Below are 18,374 nucleotides of genomic sequence, written 5' to 3' on the forward strand. Positions count from 1 at the left end.
AGTGGCACAGCATGACACAGCTAGTAATTCATACTCCATGCAGAACTGGTGTTTTAAAAAATGGCTAGTACATTGTCCATCTGAGTGTTTCTATTTTGGTGCAGTTATTAGAGTAACCATGACACTTTATGCCAACTGCTATCTCTTCTGAATCTAAAAAGATCTAGATGACAGATTAATACAGATTACATCAATGAATCTATTAATTCTGTGATGCGTAAAGAGATGAGGGTATGTACATGACAATGTATTTTGGGCATGGAAGAAGTATTTAACCTGAATTGCAAGTGCAAGAGCTGCTCACAGGATTAGATTCCACAGTGCCATGTCCTGCCCTACCAAATACTAATCCTTCTGCTTGTGGTGTTTCCCAGCAAAGCACAGCAAGTTTATTATGTCTGCAACTGAAAGAAAAAAAAAAATTAAAAAAAAAAAACAAAAAACCAAGGAGAGGTATTTCTCAAGGCTGAGAAAGTTGGGGCTGTTAAGCCTGGAGAAGAAAAGGCTGCGTGGAGACCTCATAGCAGCCTTCCAGTATCTGAAGGGGACCTATAGGGATGCTGGGGAGGGACTCTTCATTAGGGACTGTAGTGATAAGACAAGGGGTAATGGGTTAAAACTTAAACAGGGGAAGTTTAGATTGGATATAAGGAGGAAATTCTTTCCTGTTAGGGTGGTGAGGCACTGGAATGGGTTGCCCAGGAAGGTTGTGAGTGCTCCATCTTTGGCAGTGTTCAAGGCCAGGTTGGATGAGGCCTTGGGTGATATGGTTTAGAGAGAGGTGTCCCTGCCCATGGCAGGGGGGTTAGAACTTGATGATCTTAAGGTCCTTTCCAACCCTAACTATTCTGTGTTTCTATGATTCTATGAAATACTGGGTACAATTTCCTTTCATTTAAAGGAATTTTGAATGTTTAAAGGTATTGTGTAAACATCTCTCACATTAAACACATTCCCCACAGTCCAGCGGGACTGTGCTCACTAGAAATACCTGCATTGGAAGAGCCCTAGTGTTAGTTTAGAACATGGGCAACTCATATTCAGGAAATCAGTAAAATTTTCTTAGGTCACCTTTATTGCCAACTTAAGTAGTCCCTAATTTTTACCATTAGCTTTACTGTGTAACCAAAACTAAAATCAGATGATTTAGTCTCAAATTTCAGCACCTTCATTTGAGACCTTCCGAGCCTGAAGAATGTCTCAAAGCCCAAAGACTTTCAATTTGGAATGAGCAATATAGCTTCTACCCATAATCAGTGTAATAAAGTCTGTAACTCAACTCGGGCATTCCTAAAGCAGAAAGAAACAGAGGTGTTTAATGAGCACATTAGTTAGTGAGTGGAAACTGAAGCTAAATAGCCATTAGCACAGAAAATAAACTGCTTGAATAATACTAAACATCCTTTTCAAAGGGTTAATTAAATTATCCTTTCCTTCCCCCTTCCTGTTTATCGCCACATAAACACACTCCTAAACACAAATAATTTGACACAGAAGGAAAGACATCAAAAGGCCTTCCATTCCAAGGCCATTCTCCTGACTCTCACTGCAGTAAGTGCTAATCATATTTATCAGCCGCTTAGCTTTTGAATAAACTCATCCCAGGCCATCTGTCTTTTTCTGTTCCTTTCCCTGTATCTCCTTATGCAATTAAATTTGCGCTTCCATTAGCTTAACTATGAATTACTGTCTAGTTCTGTTAATTTTGCATAAAATACCATAACAGAAAATAATTGCCTTGTTAGGAAGTCAGATTTGGAAGGGTGGCTATCAGCACTAGTATTTAAGAGAAAACATACTGCATAATTTTTAAAGGACTAAGATTGTAAAAGGGACGATTACTCTGGTCATGAACAGTAATGTCATACAGAAATCAGTAAAGAGGAGATCTGGGGTTCATTAACCAATACACAGATTTCAAAAGGATGAAACAATTCTTACTATGTTTAATTAATTTCTAAGAAAAAGCATTGTCCCAAATGTTAAATGTAAATCTATTTCTAAGAAATTTAGGAGGTGGTGGATAAGTTGAAGAAAAAAGCAGATGGCAAAGGAAGTGGTTTAACCAAAGAAAATTTTATCCCATCCCGTAAACCATATCTTTCAGAGCTTCACATTTCACAGCTTTTTGGCTGAAGCTTGGAACAAGACGGCAAAATAATGCTGTGAAACCTCTTAATTGAAGTGACACAGGGAACACTGTTACTGGAACCTGCTGTCTCTGTGAGACATATGGCAAAGATGAGGACATGTGCAACAGCCTCATGGAACCTGTCTTTCCTGGCCAGAAAATAATCCAAAACATAGAAAGACTGGTATTTAAGAATTATTTATTAATATAAGCACATGTCTAGCAACTTTTCCCCATGTACTAACAGCCTTACATGAAAACCAGTAAATACCAATCTATGCATGAGATACCCTACTTCACTGGACATTATGCAGCAGAGAGAATAACCAAGTCAAACACATTTTCAAAGGTGATGTTTAAAGTAATTGAAAGAAACTAGTGAAAGCCTTCCTCGTATGGCATTAAGCAGCAAAGTCATATTAGCATGCATTAATGAAGGACTGTAAGCCTTACTTCTCAATTATGTTTTCAAGCTTGTATCACACCCTCAAAGGTATTGAGTCAGGTTTTAATATTTCCCCGTGGTAGAGACTGCCAGGGTAAATGTGGATAATTGCATTTAAAAGGATGTTACTTTCACCATTAACGTGCAGCTTCAGCTCATGTTGAAACTGGACTTTCAAACTTACATATATTAGATTGATATTTTAAAAACAGATTTCTGTCTAGAATGAGTGCCATTGTTTTGCCTAATCTATGAATCCTTCATTTTGGGCAGCTCACTGTGAAGAGATTAATTAGATTAATTACTGGTTATCAGTATAGTCTTCATTCACCTTTAGGCTCAGCTCAAGTAAGTTGTGTACAGTGTACGTGTTTGTCTTAAGCACCAGCAAGATCAGATGCATGTAAATACACTATTTTATATATATATATATAAAAAATTAATCCTGTAACCAAACACTTTTTCTAGCTCTTTGATGAAGGATCTAAAATTAATTAGTCATCCACTTTAGAGGCCAATGTCAGCCTTAAAAAAACACCAAATTCTCTCTTGGTAGTTTAAATGTAGATTTTAAGTCAAGTTTTTGTAAAACACTTCCAGTAAGCCAGCACAATCATACTAATTTCAGTTTAAAAGAATGGATTATTTCCTTCCACGTTACTTAAGATGAAGGTCCAAATATATACATATATATTAAAACATATATATTAAACCAGTAAAAGACATAATTCAACTCTCTTTTTTTCACTCCTGAATTAGGGTAGGCCCTTAGTAATAACGACTTTGATTTTGTTCAGTTTGGATGTATATGCAAATATCCAAGGAAACTTAAAATTTGTTACAAAGAGAATATTCTTCCCATTTACATTGTTTTAATAACCAAAAAGGGGGGAAAAAAAACCCCACAACCAAAACCACTCACTGAGTAAAGTAGTTTCAGTACACCTTTGTGGCCTTGGTTTCATGAGTAATTTACTGTACAGGTCTCAACACACACCTCAAAGTTGTTGTTCTTGTCCATCTGTTACTAACGGGACAGCCTAAACAGGATTAAAACTATGTTAAGAGAACTTCCTCCCACTGGAACTATGCTTTTGGGTAACATTTTGGGATTTTGGCCATACTAATAGGATGTGCAGAAACAGGATGTATGGAACAAGTGACAATCACAAGGAGTTCAGTAGCCATACTGAAATGCTTGATGAGCCAGTGAGGGCTAGGTTTGGGCGGTGCAGAGGCCAAAGCAAACCATGTTATTGTACACCCCAATCTCCCTGAAAGGACAGATTTTATTTTAACGTGAGTTTGCTCATCTGTAAGTTCCCAGGTGAAAGCAGCAGTCCTATTTCAGCATCAAGAACCTCAGGTTGTGAGCTATTTTGACACAAGAACACATACTAGTAATGTCCCTGCCCACTCAGAGTGCTTTCACTATTTTCTTTTGTATTTCCTTTCTCTACATAGCATTGGGAGAAAAGGTCTTAATGGCAATGTGTAGCCATGGTGACCTCTTGGCATCTCAGCCTGCAGAGAGTCCAGGAGAGTGTCACTCAAACCTTCTCAGGTGCACGGATGTCTTCATGGCCTTTCAGCTCCAACACCTGGAAGCTGAATGTCAGATGGATCTAGTTAACTTCCCTGAAGTTTGGGCAGCATAACAGGCTGAATGCTAATATCCTTTTACTACTGCTATTTTGTATTAACTCCAAGTTTTATTTGTTTTGTGTTCCATAGAAATAAAGCAGCCATCTCATCTTCCAAATGTAGATGCGGCTTCAGTCTGCAGCCACTGCAACCCAAGCCAGCTTTCTGGGTGGCTCCAGATTTAGTGGAAACAGTTCTGTAAGCCATTACAGGACAAGGATACTACCATTCATTAAAGTTATATTGGCAATCTCTTGTCTCAAAGTCCCAGCTTAGTCATGCGTTTAAGTGCCCAGTTTCCTCAATATACTAATTACACACATATTATGAGTATTTTCTAATTGATATGAACAAAGCTCTCCTGGGCATTGCAGATAACAGACGCCAACACGCACATGTTCTGCTCTCTGCTAGTTCTTCCTAAGCATATACCAGATTGCCTCTCCACAGCTTCTAAACCTGCCTCACTTGTAGATCTTTCTGTAGTTTCCCAACTGTAGTTCTGCAGATCCATGAAGCCTCTCAGACCACCTTTCCTGGAGTATGAAGAATTAAACAATAACAGAGACTTTGCTTTCACATAACAAAGTACAAAACTTGCTCAGAGCTGCATATGGTGGTTAAGTTTAACTCCACAGTTTAAGGTTCCATTGAGGAAGCAACAGGCCAGTTCCTAGAGGACCTTTTCTGTACAGGACTAGGAAACGGGTTACGTATACACTGTAAACACATGGGTATCAGCAGGAAAACTACTGATGTAAGAAACTAGGGCCTTGTGTGCCACTGAAATTACTGTGGATGAAGAAAGGGCAGAGTGTCTGCAGAAGCCCAAAGACCAACCACTTAGAGCATCTCTTTAGGCACACAGGGACTTCAGCTGTAGAGGTGAACATCTAAAAGTCTGAATTTCAAGCACTGAATACTACTTTGGGTCTAAATACTGTTGATCCAACCCCTGTATTAAGACAGAAAGGTACATAGTAAGAGTGGTACTACAATAGCAAGGAGTTAAAAATGCAAGTTTCCACTTAAGAAAAATAATAAAAAATATATATTCCAAGCAACCTTGTTTAAAAAAAAAACCAAAACAAACATTTTATTTATGGTTCATCTTTGTTTTCTGCACTGAAGCCAATCTGCAGTCTTACAGACCAGAAAGCCTTTGTTTTTCAGGACTCCACACCTTTGACATTAACCCTTAGTGTGTGATGTACCCACCTTACAGATTTTAGAATTCAAAGTCTGCCTTCAGGAGCCATAAACTAGAAGCATAACCTAGTAAACCAGAGTACTGCAAATACTCTTTTTAGTCAGTCCCAGTGAAGAGTTTGTTCTCTTGAGAAAACATACAAATGGTAGGAAGGAAGAGCTAGCTTCTAGCTCATATTCCCTGGCTGCCAAACTTTACCTGGATGATTTCATAGTACAGTATAATTAAAACGACTGCCTGAGATTCTTGACTGACCAAGTTTGCAGAACCACAAAGTATCTGGAAGCCTTACAAGAACCCATTCACCCAAGGGTATCTTTGTAACACAGCCACTGTTTTCCTCCTGTAGTTCACCTTGTCTATCTCCACAGCGATTATAAAATGCAGACAAGATCATTCTTACCTTCCACTGTCGGGTTTTTATGGCCATGTCACAATGCTGATAGCAAAATAAATCCAAGCACAATGAAAAGCAGCCACGTAATCATCTTTCCCTGACATTTAATTTTTTGTTTTCAATATTACTATATTTAGAACATATAATGAATTTCATAAACATACCTCCATGGAATTTATCACTGTCAAAATTGTGCTTATTCGTGCTAGCACTGTAAGATAAAGGGGATTTATTAATCTCTTACACATTTTTTTTTTTTTGTCTATACAGAGTGGAAACTACAGAAGCACCTGACAGTCCAGTATGGCAAGACCATACAAAGGAATAGTACTACATGCTTGGGCTGCAAGCTAACTTGCAACAGAGCATGACCCCATGTAATTGTTACAGAGCTGCTCTGCAGGAGGTAGAGAAACGTATTAGGTTGTGAAAGAGCCAAATACCTTTTCCGTATATTGTCTGCACGTTTATGCAGCATTATGGGATAGTCAGTAAAGCCTGGCTGGGACATCAAGGATAAGACAGGTAATATTTAAAATAACACCAAAAACCAGTTACTCTCCCCAACCCCGATTTTTTTTTCTTTTCTTTAAATGAAGAAAACAGATGCATTGCTGAGACTGTGCATATAAAAGACTTGTTCTTGCTCTGCTTGCAAGTGATTTTCCTTCCAAAAGGAACAATAAAATGCCATCAAGCCAGAGCAGCCATGCATCATTGACACTGTCTTGATACAAGGTCTTCACAGCCTAAAACATAGATTAAAAAGTTCAATCCTTTGGTCTTATTTACTGTATTTTATTCCAGTCAAGCTCAAAATCCACCAAACTCACACATGCATCCCACAGTGGAGTAACCTTGCATAAAGCAGACAGAAAAGACTTGATTTAAAATTGTGCTCCCTGGTGGAGAAATTTTATTTCGTGCAATAAAAGCTCAAGCCATGCTGATCCATCACTAACCAACAGGTTTGCAGTGCAGAGAGAACACCAAGACTTTCTACAATATGAAAAGAGTGTGAGTGCATAGTTCAACATAGTTGTTATAACCAAGATGGGTTTATACTGAATTATGTAACAAGTCACGGCTAGAGAAGGTTTCTAAATACACAACAAAGGAACCCCCCAAGTCCTAAGACATATTTTTACATTTGGTTAGATTTTAAAAGTAATGCCACTGTTAGTGCAGTAGCAAAACCTTTCCTCTTAATGATGTGACACTTTAATATGGTCCTATATAATACTATAGAATCTGATGAAAACAGGTGAGTTTTACATCAGATAGTGTTACTTGGTTTATATAACAGGAACTAGGATTTTTTTGTGAATAAGGATTTAATAACAAAATTCTGTTGATTTATTTTAAGAGAGAAGAACTGATACAATAACCAATGCCTTTCTTTCTGGTTATGCAGACACCACTGATCATAAACGTACTGAAAGGGTCTTTAGGAAATACTAATTCCTGTTCAGTGGGGTTTCTTAGAGTGTTAAGAAAACCCATCCATTTTTGTGCCAGCTGGGTAGGCATGGACCAGTGAATGCATCAACTCAGTTTAATAGCTGCTGAATTTGACTCTACTCTTTACGAACAACTTGGCCACTTTATGCTTCCTCAACAGTATACAGGATTTAGCTGTTTTAAACTCTGTATCTTAGCTAGGCTCTTGGAATAAATCTGAAGTTAGAAGACAGAAGTATGAAAGACCTTAAAAGAGCTAACTCATGCTAATTTAAAAATACATTAAAATTTGGCATGCATTCCAATTCAAGAGTAAGGATCTAGGAAAACATGGATGTTAGATTCCTCTTATGTTGTTGCAGAATGTTATGATTAACTGTTGACTTTTACAGAAAGCAACATTCTCTCTCCCTCTTTGGCCCTCTGAGAAGGGTTTTGGCGTTTTTTGAATGCATACAGAAACACAGAGCTACCTTTCATTATTTTAGGTTCCCTGGTATAATCAGAAAAGGCAGCCTACTAATTCAGCTAAGGCAGCAGTCTAGATCTAGGAAGTGTCAGAAGACACAGACAGAATCATGCAAGTTAAAAGATTTGCCAGCTATATGGGGTTTTAGATGGAAAAAAGTTCATAACTAATCTTGTGCCTAGAGCAAGGAGAGAGTTCTGCTGACTTCCAGCATTAACTGATACGGCAGCAATTTAAACACTTGTATTCAGTTAATCCCATGACAGCAAGCAGATGTCGTAAGTTTCTGCCCTGGCAATCACTCAATTTTGAGCTGGAGAACAGTTGTCAGTGATTGGGTAAAAGAAAAACCCAGCTCTTCTTCAGCTTTTGGTCACATCACTTAATAGAAAGGTGAACAAGAGCCAGGTAATAAACTGTAGGTTGGGAACAGCTAAATATTGATGGCTATTTATTTAAATATTTACGAAGTGCTGGAACTCTGCAAGACACTGTTTCCGTTTAATGCTCTCCTGCAATTTGTCCTTCACAAGACTGAATCACTTAATCCATACTTTTTTTTAACTATATGCAAGAAAAAAAATAGTTCATCTGAAAAATAAGAATCTCAAAATCAAGGAGCCACAAAAAAAGTGAGATATCCCTTAAAGTCCTGAGTAGTTACCATTACAGATAGATAACAGAGAGTGATCTTAGATATATTTAGTTTAAAATTCAATAGAAGTCATGCAAAACTAACAGTTGTGAGCATGTTGTAGCACCACTTGAAATTAACAGGCAATTTATTATTAATTAGCCCTGTCAGTCATACTAGTGCATGTATGGAAGGGAGACAGCCCAGTAGTTGAGAGAAATGTCTGGGTTTCTAAGCCTCAGCTGAGAGTGGGCATGTTTGCAAAACCTCAGTTTTTAGCTACGTAAGTGTTATCACAGCAAAGCAGGAGTTTCACCAGGTTTTGGAGACTCGGCTAACTGCACATGTTAGAGTTTGCTCCCTATCAAAAAACATTAAAAAAATACCAAAGTACAGCTCAGTAAATTTATGCAGTAGGTCGTTAGCCACCTAAAAACCACGCTAAAGTTATAGTACAGGCTACAGGATCCCACTTAGCAATTCAGTTTAGCCCATGTAAGAAGTGCAGGCACGTGGTACTTTCCAATTAAACTAACTTTGGCATTCCTTGAGGAGAGAAAAAGACACAGACTAAATCCCCAGGCAATTCATACTGACTTCCAATCCCATCTTATAACTTGCAAGTTTTTTGGGACACAGCTAGGAAGTCATGCACAGTGACAAGTTACAGTTGCGACTACAACACTACCAAGACAGACCATTTTAAGGATAACTTACAGTAACTCCTTCAGTAGCTACGGCGCAAAGAACACCAAAGCTTGCACTGGCCTATTTAAAACTTGAGAACTCTGCCTACTCCATGGTGAAGAGGTTTTAGAGAATCTGAAAGCACAGTCCAGGGGGTCCTCATAAGACAGAGCAGATTGTGGCCTTCTCAGGGTTTCCTATATCTCAACAGTTGCAGCAGTGCCATTTGTGTAGCCACCTTTAGACTTCATGTGGTCCTGAATTGATACAGCCTAGAAAAAAAACTTTATTAGAATACACAACTTATAAAGTATGGTTGCCAGAGCAACTAATAAAAGCATTGATTTGAAGAGGCAGATGAGCCGTATGATTACAGTGGTGGTTCCAGTGGTGGTAGGAAAAATAACAGCTAAACACTGGACTGTTAAGTACTGGTTTAAGTCAGTGCATAAGGTGGGTCCCGTTATCCCAAATCCACTTATTCTCACATCACTCTGGCAGAGCTTTGACTCCAAGGTGATGTGTTATTTGGACCGACTATCAAGTGCATCCAGAGCATCCTTATCCAAAAGATTCTGATACGTAAAGACTGGGGAAATGAGCACTTCTTGCTGTATGTATTTTCCACAGTATCTTATGTTTACAAACTAAAGGGCAGTTCTGTTCTGATGCTATTCTATTAAGGAAAAAAAAAGAAAAGTAAAAGTCAATTTCTCGCTCACAATAATCTAGAGGTTTATTAGCTACCTGCTCTACAGGCTACTGAGGGGAGATCTCTGCTTATCCAAGAGGTGTACACTTACTGATGTATAGTCACTACTCATCTCTCCTGCCCCAACATGCGCAGTGTGTACAAAGTTCATTGGTTCTCCTATCATATTCCGGTCCAGTCTCCGGCGCCTCTTCTATAAGAAAGAAGGTACCTTAGGTGTCTCTTCTGCAAACGTGAGCAGCTTTCAGACAGATACAAGCAGCTGAGATTAAAAAAAGACAGCCAATACTGACCCCTAATGACTCCTCATGGTAACTGGGCTGAAGTTTCAGCCTTCCTGCCATAAAACAGGGTTAAATGCTCTCTATTACCGCTAAATGAATTTTAGCAAAAAACTCTCTTTAATGTTGGAAAGTCAGGGCCTAAGAACTGCAAACACTCCCATGGCCAAACACGGTCTGGTTTATTCTTTTATGTTATTTAGCTCAAACTAATTAAAACAACATGACAATCAAAGTGTTTTCCACATAACTGAAAGATAACTTCAAATCTGATAATGGATGTGCATCTACCTACCGGCTGGGGCTGTTCACCATTGCACCAGTTAAAACAAACCAGGAATTCAGTCATTGTATTTTCAGCAGATAGTAAGGTCTTGTTAAGCACAATTATCTCTCTAGGAGTTAAAGCAGTAGAAAGGACCAAGACGCAGCTCCTAAGTTCCTTGTGCAGATTCACTGGTAAAAATCACCCAAAGCATCTGATGAGTATACCTGCAAAGAAAGTATTAGTTAAATTTATACTAAAATATATCAGAGTCTTGTTACAGTTATTGAGCAATACACGTTTCAGAAGACTAAAACAAAGCTCTAAAAATCTTAAACATACCTGGACAGAAGAGTAGCATAAATTTAAATCAGCATGTTCATGTCAGAAGTCAGGGCTAAGAACTCCACACATACACTCCCAGGCAGACAGGAGTATGAGGTCTGATTTCTTTACAGAAGAGTAGCAAAACTAATGCTCGAATTAAGTTAGGTCTTGTATAACAATTTATGGTCAGGTTTTAAGCAGAGCTTTGAAGCACAACAGATCGAATGCTTAACATTTACAAACCAGTGCAAAAGAAAGTTTTGTTCTTACATCTAATACAGTTACTCTTCGTAGATACACAAAAGCTCAAAATAAAGGATATTTTACAACTCCAAAATGCCCATAAGAGGGAGAAAAAAAAAAAAAGCTTTGTACACCAGCAACAGAAACCGTTCATCAGAGCCTAGAGCTTCCCAGAACATATAAAACTATTGACACAGCACTCCTGAACTGGCAACACAACCAGGAAGCTGACTTTAAGTGCCCTGAAGCCATCATAAAAATCTTTATAGTGGTTAAAGACTACTACTGTCTCCCTTCAAATCAAACATAGGGCTATAGAGTAGCCTATCATAACAACTTCTTCATGCCCCGCATCGTTCAAACAATATTATAATGTGTTAATTTATAAAGAAGGTGTGGGGTGTTTTGATAAAAGAAGTTACAGCTTCATCAATTCAATCTTCCTGACGCCCCACTGAAGCCTCCACAAGCAAACAATGTAAACTTACCCCATCACAGACATTTCTTATATAGGCCCACAATTATGTAATCAGCAGATCTATTTCTTTCACCTTAGTGGTTTTCTTACTCTTCATCACTTCTCCCAGTTCAAGCATATCATTTAAGGTTCTGCAATTTATCTTTCAAAGCATTTGTTATGTTTGCTCTTAGCTTTAGATGGCCTATGTGATATATTATTGCAGAATGTGTCATAAGTTACTCTATATTTATCCTCGATGGTCTTAATATAACTCATCTGGCTCAATTATGATTTTTCACCTCACTTCATCCTCTCACAATGGCCTCTATTACCATTGATGCCTTGTTTGGGTGCAGAAAGAAGGGACAGTGGCTCACAGAACCATGAGGACATAGAGAAGCCAAAGCTTTCACCCACTCTTCACATTACTTGCAGATTTTGGGGGTTTATTTCATGCTAAGGAAACAGTATCAAAGCTAAGATTTTCTTAAAAATCATGAAGTATGTCACTATACACAAATAACCTGTTTTGAAAGCAGACTGACTGAGCCGAGCATCAAATGAGATACAGAAACATCCCCACCCAAAAAACCCCTGTTCAACGCCTGCTGTCCTCCCACCATACCCCCAGCATCGGGCCATCCACCTCCGTGGGGCTCCGAGTGTACCTGGGTGTTACCTGCTGCTCCCAGGAGTCCTGGCAGGGTGGTACCTCCTCATTCAGGCACTGGCACGCAGCCACCTCCGGAGAGTCTTGGCAACTCCAGCGCATCTACAGTTCATATCCCCGGGTTATAATTATCCTGAGTGCTAAGCAAGAATGCCTCACTGTGATCCCAGATCCTTCTCTCTGCAAGATGCTGCAGAAGCCTGCTGTGCACTTCACGCTTACCTATAGGTGTCAGAAAAGCAGAACGGAAACCAAAAATAGCACCCTGGTTTGGCGTCAGATCTGTGCAGCCGTGCAGTTTTCCCAGCACTATCCATGCAGCCTGTGGCTCGATTCCACCCCTGCGGCAGCGCTGCAGGTGTCCTCCTGGCACACAACACCGCTGGATGTCTTCCTGTTGTGTTTTACAACAGAACTGTTCTTTTCCTCTGCATGAGTCAGTGTCATACTCCAGGACGGGAATGTCTGCGCAGGGGCACAGGACACCACCTTCCTCCTCCAAGGCTCAAGGTTTCCACACAAATTGGAAGAGTTTTAAAAACATCTGAATGTGTTTGGGCTTCCTCAGGACTAATAAAAGGCAACCAGAATCTGCAAATCGAGGAGAAAACAACATTTGGTCACTGTTGGCACACAGAGTTGAACTGGACAATATCCTGTTGTTCTTTCCCTCTATTTTTCACCATAGCAGCAGTATCATTGAGGAGAGAGAGACAAAGGGCCAGGGAAATGGCTAGCACACACAGACACAGATGTGGAATGAGATGGGCAGGATACACAGCCATTCTGGGGTCTGCAGCCTTAAAGCGCCTGAGAGCTTTATGTTCAGATACACTTTACTGAGCCTAACATTCCATTTGTTCTACCATAGCTGTGTATTAAAAAGTATTCAAAATTTTACTGTATTTTAGCCATAAAATACCAGTTCTGTAGGAGTGAAAAATGTTTGCCTGAATCAAAACAGAATTCTCCCTTTCCATAGACCATGAGAGGTGCATGGTAATCTTGATAAATAACATCACTAAACTTACCTGTTCTTCACAACTGGCCTTTAGACTCAAGGTCTGATCATGACAAATCCTGGACTCCGGGCTGTCAGTGAGTGTGTTAGCGTATGTCAATCATCACATCGGCAGGCACAGGCTGCCATCACCCTTCCCCAGAGGAGCTGTTTAATCACAGGGATTTCTGAGTCTGGTTGTTGTCATTTTCATTCCAGCTCTGTCAGTGCTGAATTGATGCGAACAGCATTTTTCAGCCTCATTGCCTTTCCAAAAACCACTGTGCTTCTAGTTTGTTCATTATCTCTACTTTGCTTATTTGATATTTATCTCATGTTAAAATCCTGGAACAGTTGTGTATTTATCTCAATGGCAAGGTGTGGTAAAAACAGGGGAATTTGTATTTTTAGATCAAAAATCAGTTTTGAGCATCAAGCTTGAAGAATGCATTTTGCTTGGTGAAAGGTGAGGAGTAAAAAACAGTAAGTGACCAAGATTTTGGAAGAACCTTAGAGCCAAACAGCAGAAATCCTGTGGTAGAGTGAATTTAACTGCTTGGAAAGAGCATCCTGATTTTACCAGAATTTGGATTTAGTGTGAGAGGCATTCCTTAAACCTGCACTACTATCTAGTATGATTAGATATCGGCTTTCTGCCTTTGTGAAGCTTCATGGAAAGCTGAGAATAGGGTTTTACCCTGGGGAGACCTCCATTAGTCTAGGAGTGTTGGTACTCTCTGAAGAGATTTGAAACTTCTTTCAAAAGCCAAGTAGACACACACATAAAAAAAACCCCATGCAAACAAAACACACAACTCCACCAAGGCAGCTCCTCTGTTGCGAAGTGGAAATGAGATTAGTCACAAAATGAAAGAAAAACTGCATTTTTCACTAACTGCCCATTCCCACCAAAAAAAAAAAAAAAAAAAAAAGCCAAGAGCCCAAATGATGTGTCATTTGGAAATTAAAAATAACTGCGAGAGAAATGAACTGGAGCCTAAGCAGGAGAAAACTGGTAAAAATCACCAACAGCCGAGAAGCCGCATGGTTGGCAACACACCACCCACTGCTGCTGTAAACACCGTGGGGTCAACAAACTGAGCTACCAGTTTGTAAATTATGGAGTTTAATGTTACTAAGAATAAACTCAAGTAACAATAAAAACAGGCTGTGACCATGACATTTCCTTCTTCATACAAGGGAAAAAGCTTTCACAAGAGGTGCCGTCCCTCAAGCGCAGCAACTGCCGGTCCCACGGTTTGCACGGGCAGCTGAGGGACAAACACACCCTCCAAGGAAACGCGTGTGCTCTACAACTGCCCTTGAGACCGGGGGGTTGCAGGAGACAGACCCCCCGCACTGAGCTCCTCAGGCCGGTTCCCTCACGCCTGTTACAACTACCGCATTTCACGGCCCAAGGCCCGCCCATGACCTTGGCCGCGGGATGCAGCGCATCCGCCGCGCTTTGTTCCGCAGAGCTGCAGGGGTCACCCTGCCCCAGAGCAGCCGGTGCAGCGCACGCCATCCCCTCGTGCCCTCCCCCCTCCCAGCCACACCGCACCGCACGGCACGGCCCGACCCCGGGGCCTTTCCCCTCTCTGCCGTGGCGCTCCGGGCAGCCGCAGCACTACGGCGCCGTTTTGCGGGCGAGGCGATGGGTCTAAAACTCGGCCCGTGCTGCAGCGGCTGCCAAGAGCCGCCTGCGGAGAGGAGCGGTAGGAGCTCGGTACGGCCAACACCCACCCTGGCGGAGCTGCCCGCAGGGTCCGCCCGCTACCGCGAGCGGTGCCGCAGCCGCTGTAACGGCCCCCGGACAGTTGGCGGCGCAGCCTGAGGAGAGCGCGCGCGCCCCAGCGCGACGCACCCACAGCGCGCTGCAGCCGCCAGAGCCGCCCCTCAGGGCGCGACGCTCCTGCCATTGGTGCAGCTGACACCCCCCCCAAAGCGGCTGCCAATGAGCGCCGCCGAACCGCCGCGCCGGAACCTTGTCGGGTGTGAGTGAGGGCGCGCTGCCCAATAACCATAAGGAGTCAGCGTTCTGTTATTTCCATTGGCTGCAGGGCGGTGTCAGCCGCCCAATGGGCGCGCAAGAGCGCGAGGGGAACCCGCACGCAGCGGGAGCCCGCCTCCCTTTGCGGAGCGCTCCGGCGCGGCGCGGACTAGCTCTGCTGCTGCTCCCTCCTCCTCCGACCATGGCCTTGCCCGGCAGTTGACGTTTGGCCTTTCCCCTCTCTACCTTCCTCTCCTTTTTCAGCCCCTTTCTCCCCGGGTCCCGGCTCAGGCACGTAGGCGGCCGGTACCGGAGACACCGGGTCCCCAGTCCCTCTCCCTCACCACCCCGCCCCTCAGGACCGGGCTGCAGGAGTCGGGCCGGGCGGCTGCCGGACGCGCCATGAACATCATCATCGGCATCGGCGGGTAGGAGCCGCGGGGCGGGCGGGGGATTCTGCTGTGGCGCTGGGCCCTCTCCTTCCCCCCCCCCCTCCTCCCTCCCCCCGCCCCTTCGGTGCTCCTCGTGCCGCAGTGGCGCGAGCGCGGCGGGTGAGGGGGAACGGCCCCGCGCACGTGCCCGGCGCGCTTCCCACGCGCGGTCGCTGTCGCCGCAGGGTCACGAACGGCGGGAAGACCACCCTGACGCGGCGGCTGATGCAGGCCCTGCCCAACTGCAGCGTGGTGCACCAGGACGACTTCTTCAAGGTGAGCCGCGCCAGCCCGCCCGCGGGAAGCCGAGGGGTGACCCCCGCGTGCTTCCGCCCTCGGATCCTGGCGCCCTGCCCGCCTGCCGCGCTGCCCTGCCCCGCTCCCCTCCGCTCCCCTCTCCTCCCCTCGGCTGTCCGGCCCCCGCTGCCGTGTTCAGCTGGGCTGCGGGATAAGCCTGTGCTGTACTGCGTCCGGTGACTTCACGTTTTCCTTGCTATGCGGCGTGCTTGTGTTGGTGGGAAGATAGAGGAGCAGGCGACTTTATCTTAGACTCGTTACTACTGCTTTTTATCTGCATGCAAAGAAACCTGGTGGAGGGTTAAGATTTCTCCGTGTGGCTTCAAGGGTCAGATATTGAATCTTACTGTGAAATGAGTAACAAGCTTTCCAGTAGCTGTTCTGACCAAAGAGTTTCTTTTCTTATTGTTTCAGCCCCAAGATGAAATAGAAGTTGAAGATGGGTTTAAACAGTATGATGGTAAGGTTTTGCTACAGCATTATGAAATTTAAAAGTTTGTGGTTTTTTGATGCTTTATGTGCACTGTTTTTGTACCCTCTTATTGCTAGATGATATTAATTACTGCTTAGTGATAGTTGTCTGTTTTGTCTTAGTGATTAGTGCATTAGACATGGAAGCTATGATGAGTACCATAAATGCTTGGATAAAAAACCCAGTCAAGTTTGAACGTTCTCATGGTATCAACAACACTTTGGATGCCCCGATCTTAGAAGATAAGCAGGGAGAAGATGAAACAATCCACATTCTTATTGTTGAAGGCTTCCTACTTTACACCTACAGGTAATCAGATGTGCCTTCATGTATTTTGCTTTTATGTGATAGGCAAACCTCCAAGAGAAAAAAAAGACCTTTTCTAAACCAAGACTTAGCAGCTGGTATTGATTACTCCTGAGTGTGGGTATCACAAGTCTGAAGATAGCTCTAGGTGCAGGAAATTGATGTAGTTTTACTTTTTCCTGCTACTAATCAAACAGCTTAGCTGTAACCAGACGTGTGTCTTTCAGGCCGCTGATTGATGTGTTCCACCACCGGTACTTCCTTTCCATTCCGTATGAAGAGTGTAAAAGAAGAAGAAGGTGAGTTGTTGTTTCTAGGTTCCCCTGCTAGCCCAACAACATTTTACTCTCCTCAAGACTGTTTCTCTGAAGCTTTTAAATGAGAAAGGATAAACAGTAATGTAGCTGCTGTGTTAGATTGTAGCTTCCTTCCCCAAACAACCCAAAAGCTTCCTACCGAGCTGTTGCGTACATTTCAAACTATCCTGGGGTTCTCTAACCTTCTCTCATCCTTCTCTCCCAAGGATGTATTGTGGCACACATACACTGCTCTTAATGCAAATGAAACATTAAACTTGAACATATATTTCAGAGGACTGAGCAGACAGGTGTTTACCCAAAGTTCTACTTTAAGAGAGGATTATTGATCAATGTTAAGATTAGTCTGTCTTAAGAATCCTTTTTGCATTTGGAACATTTTGGACCCACACATCAAATTCCAACTTTTGTGGGTATCTTTGTGGCTTATGCTAAATACTTAACTTTTGATAAGCTCAGGAACTACACGGGAGGCAATAGGCTCAAGCTAGTGTGTAGAGAGACTGAATCAACTATCTGTCATCTCCCTGAACTGCAGTTACTACGCTCGAGTAACAATGTCTTAATTTATAGTTCAAGGAATTACACTGTACCAGATCCACCTGGATTGTTTGATGGCCACGTTTGGCCTATGTATGTAAAGCACAGGAAGATAATGGAAGATCTTGGAGTTGATGTGGGTAAGTCTTTTAATGACAAAAGCACTTTGGAAAGATTGCTATAGGAGACTTCTTTTCAAACTGGGATATATGTGCTGGTTAGATGTACAAGAAGAGTTGAAGCAGGTGGATGGAGGATATTTCTGTGATACCTGTCAAATGCATGCTGTTTCAGATCTGTTGGTCTTACAGAAAGTTTCAATTATAGCTCTCTTCTTTTACTTTCTTACTTTAAGTGCATTTGAATGGAACAAAATCCAAGGAGGAGCTGTTTAATGAGGTGTATGGACAGATCCAGAATAAGATTGAAGAATTACTTAATATGCAGGTACATGTTTATGCTTGTAATTGCAACTCAGAGTCAATCCTTTTAAAGTCTGTGTCAAAAAGCATAAAGCTGTAACACGTTCACATGTATCTTTCTGTTTAGAAATAAGCTGCTTCTGATTCTTGTGAGTGAAGATGACTCCTGTTTGCTCCGCGCTGCCTACCTGCCTGCCACTAAAGTTCCAGCTTCTGTGAAGACTCTCGACTCTTAAATTCGACTTTGTTCAATCTTCCCTTGAAACCGAGTTATACATGGTCATAATTAAAAAGCACTTCCCCCTTGTCTCTCATCTTAATTTGTGCTTCAGTCTCATGGGGCCTCAAATGAACTCGGTTTTCTCCCAGTCATGTTACTAGCTTGTGACAGCAAAACATCATAGTGTGTACACACATATTTACTCATATACACTTAATGCAGGTTAATAGAAGGGAAGAATTTACATTAATTTCTGATCTGTCTGATTAGGGATCATCTTGCTGAAGAAACTGGGGTCGATCTTCCTTTTCAAACATGAGACCACAATAGGCTGTTTTCAGGC

The 18,374-nt window shown here is 42.2% G+C and overlaps 2 protein-coding genes and 1 long non-coding RNA gene across 3 annotated transcripts; 1 reads left to right on the forward strand and 2 right to left on the reverse strand.

The window, feature by feature from the left end:
• Positions 1-7,345: 7,345 nt before the first annotated feature.
• Positions 7,346-10,491, reverse strand: LOC133209021 (CDC42 small effector protein 2-B-like). Its single transcript, XM_061347332.1, has 3 exons — positions 10,367-10,491; positions 9,882-9,983; positions 7,346-9,350 (listed from the first exon to the last, which is right to left on the reverse strand). Exons 1-3 carry the CDS (start codon positions 10,418-10,420, stop codon positions 9,276-9,278), a joined length of 231 nt encoding a protein of 76 aa, XP_061203316.1. The 5' UTR covers positions 10,421-10,491; the 3' UTR covers positions 7,346-9,275.
• A 19-nt stretch (positions 10,492-10,510) lies between these two features.
• LOC133209022 (uncharacterized) lies at positions 10,511-13,639 on the reverse strand. Its single transcript, XR_009724564.1, has 3 exons — positions 13,389-13,639; positions 12,035-13,322; positions 10,511-10,563 (listed from the first exon to the last, which is right to left on the reverse strand). It is a non-coding gene; the product is annotated as an uncharacterized LOC133209022 (long non-coding RNA).
• A 1,501-nt stretch (positions 13,640-15,140) lies between these two features.
• On the forward strand, positions 15,141-18,131 carry LOC133209023 (nicotinamide riboside kinase 2-like). Its single transcript, XM_061347333.1, has 8 exons — positions 15,141-15,454; positions 15,643-15,733; positions 16,169-16,214; positions 16,349-16,535; positions 16,760-16,831; positions 17,423-17,529; positions 17,745-17,836; positions 17,939-18,131. Exons 1-8 carry the CDS (start codon positions 15,429-15,431, stop codon positions 17,942-17,944), a joined length of 627 nt encoding a protein of 208 aa, XP_061203317.1. The 5' UTR covers positions 15,141-15,428; the 3' UTR covers positions 17,945-18,131.
• The last annotated feature ends 243 nt before the right edge of the window (positions 18,132-18,374 follow it).

The sequence above is a fragment of the Neopsephotus bourkii genome, unplaced genomic scaffold, assembly GCF_033783945.1.
Source record: "Neopsephotus bourkii isolate Nb327-2 ecotype Australia unplaced genomic scaffold, CSIRO-AGI_Nbou_v1 NB_318, whole genome shotgun sequence".
Lineage (NCBI taxonomy): Eukaryota > Metazoa > Chordata > Aves > Psittaciformes > Psittacidae > Neopsephotus > Neopsephotus bourkii.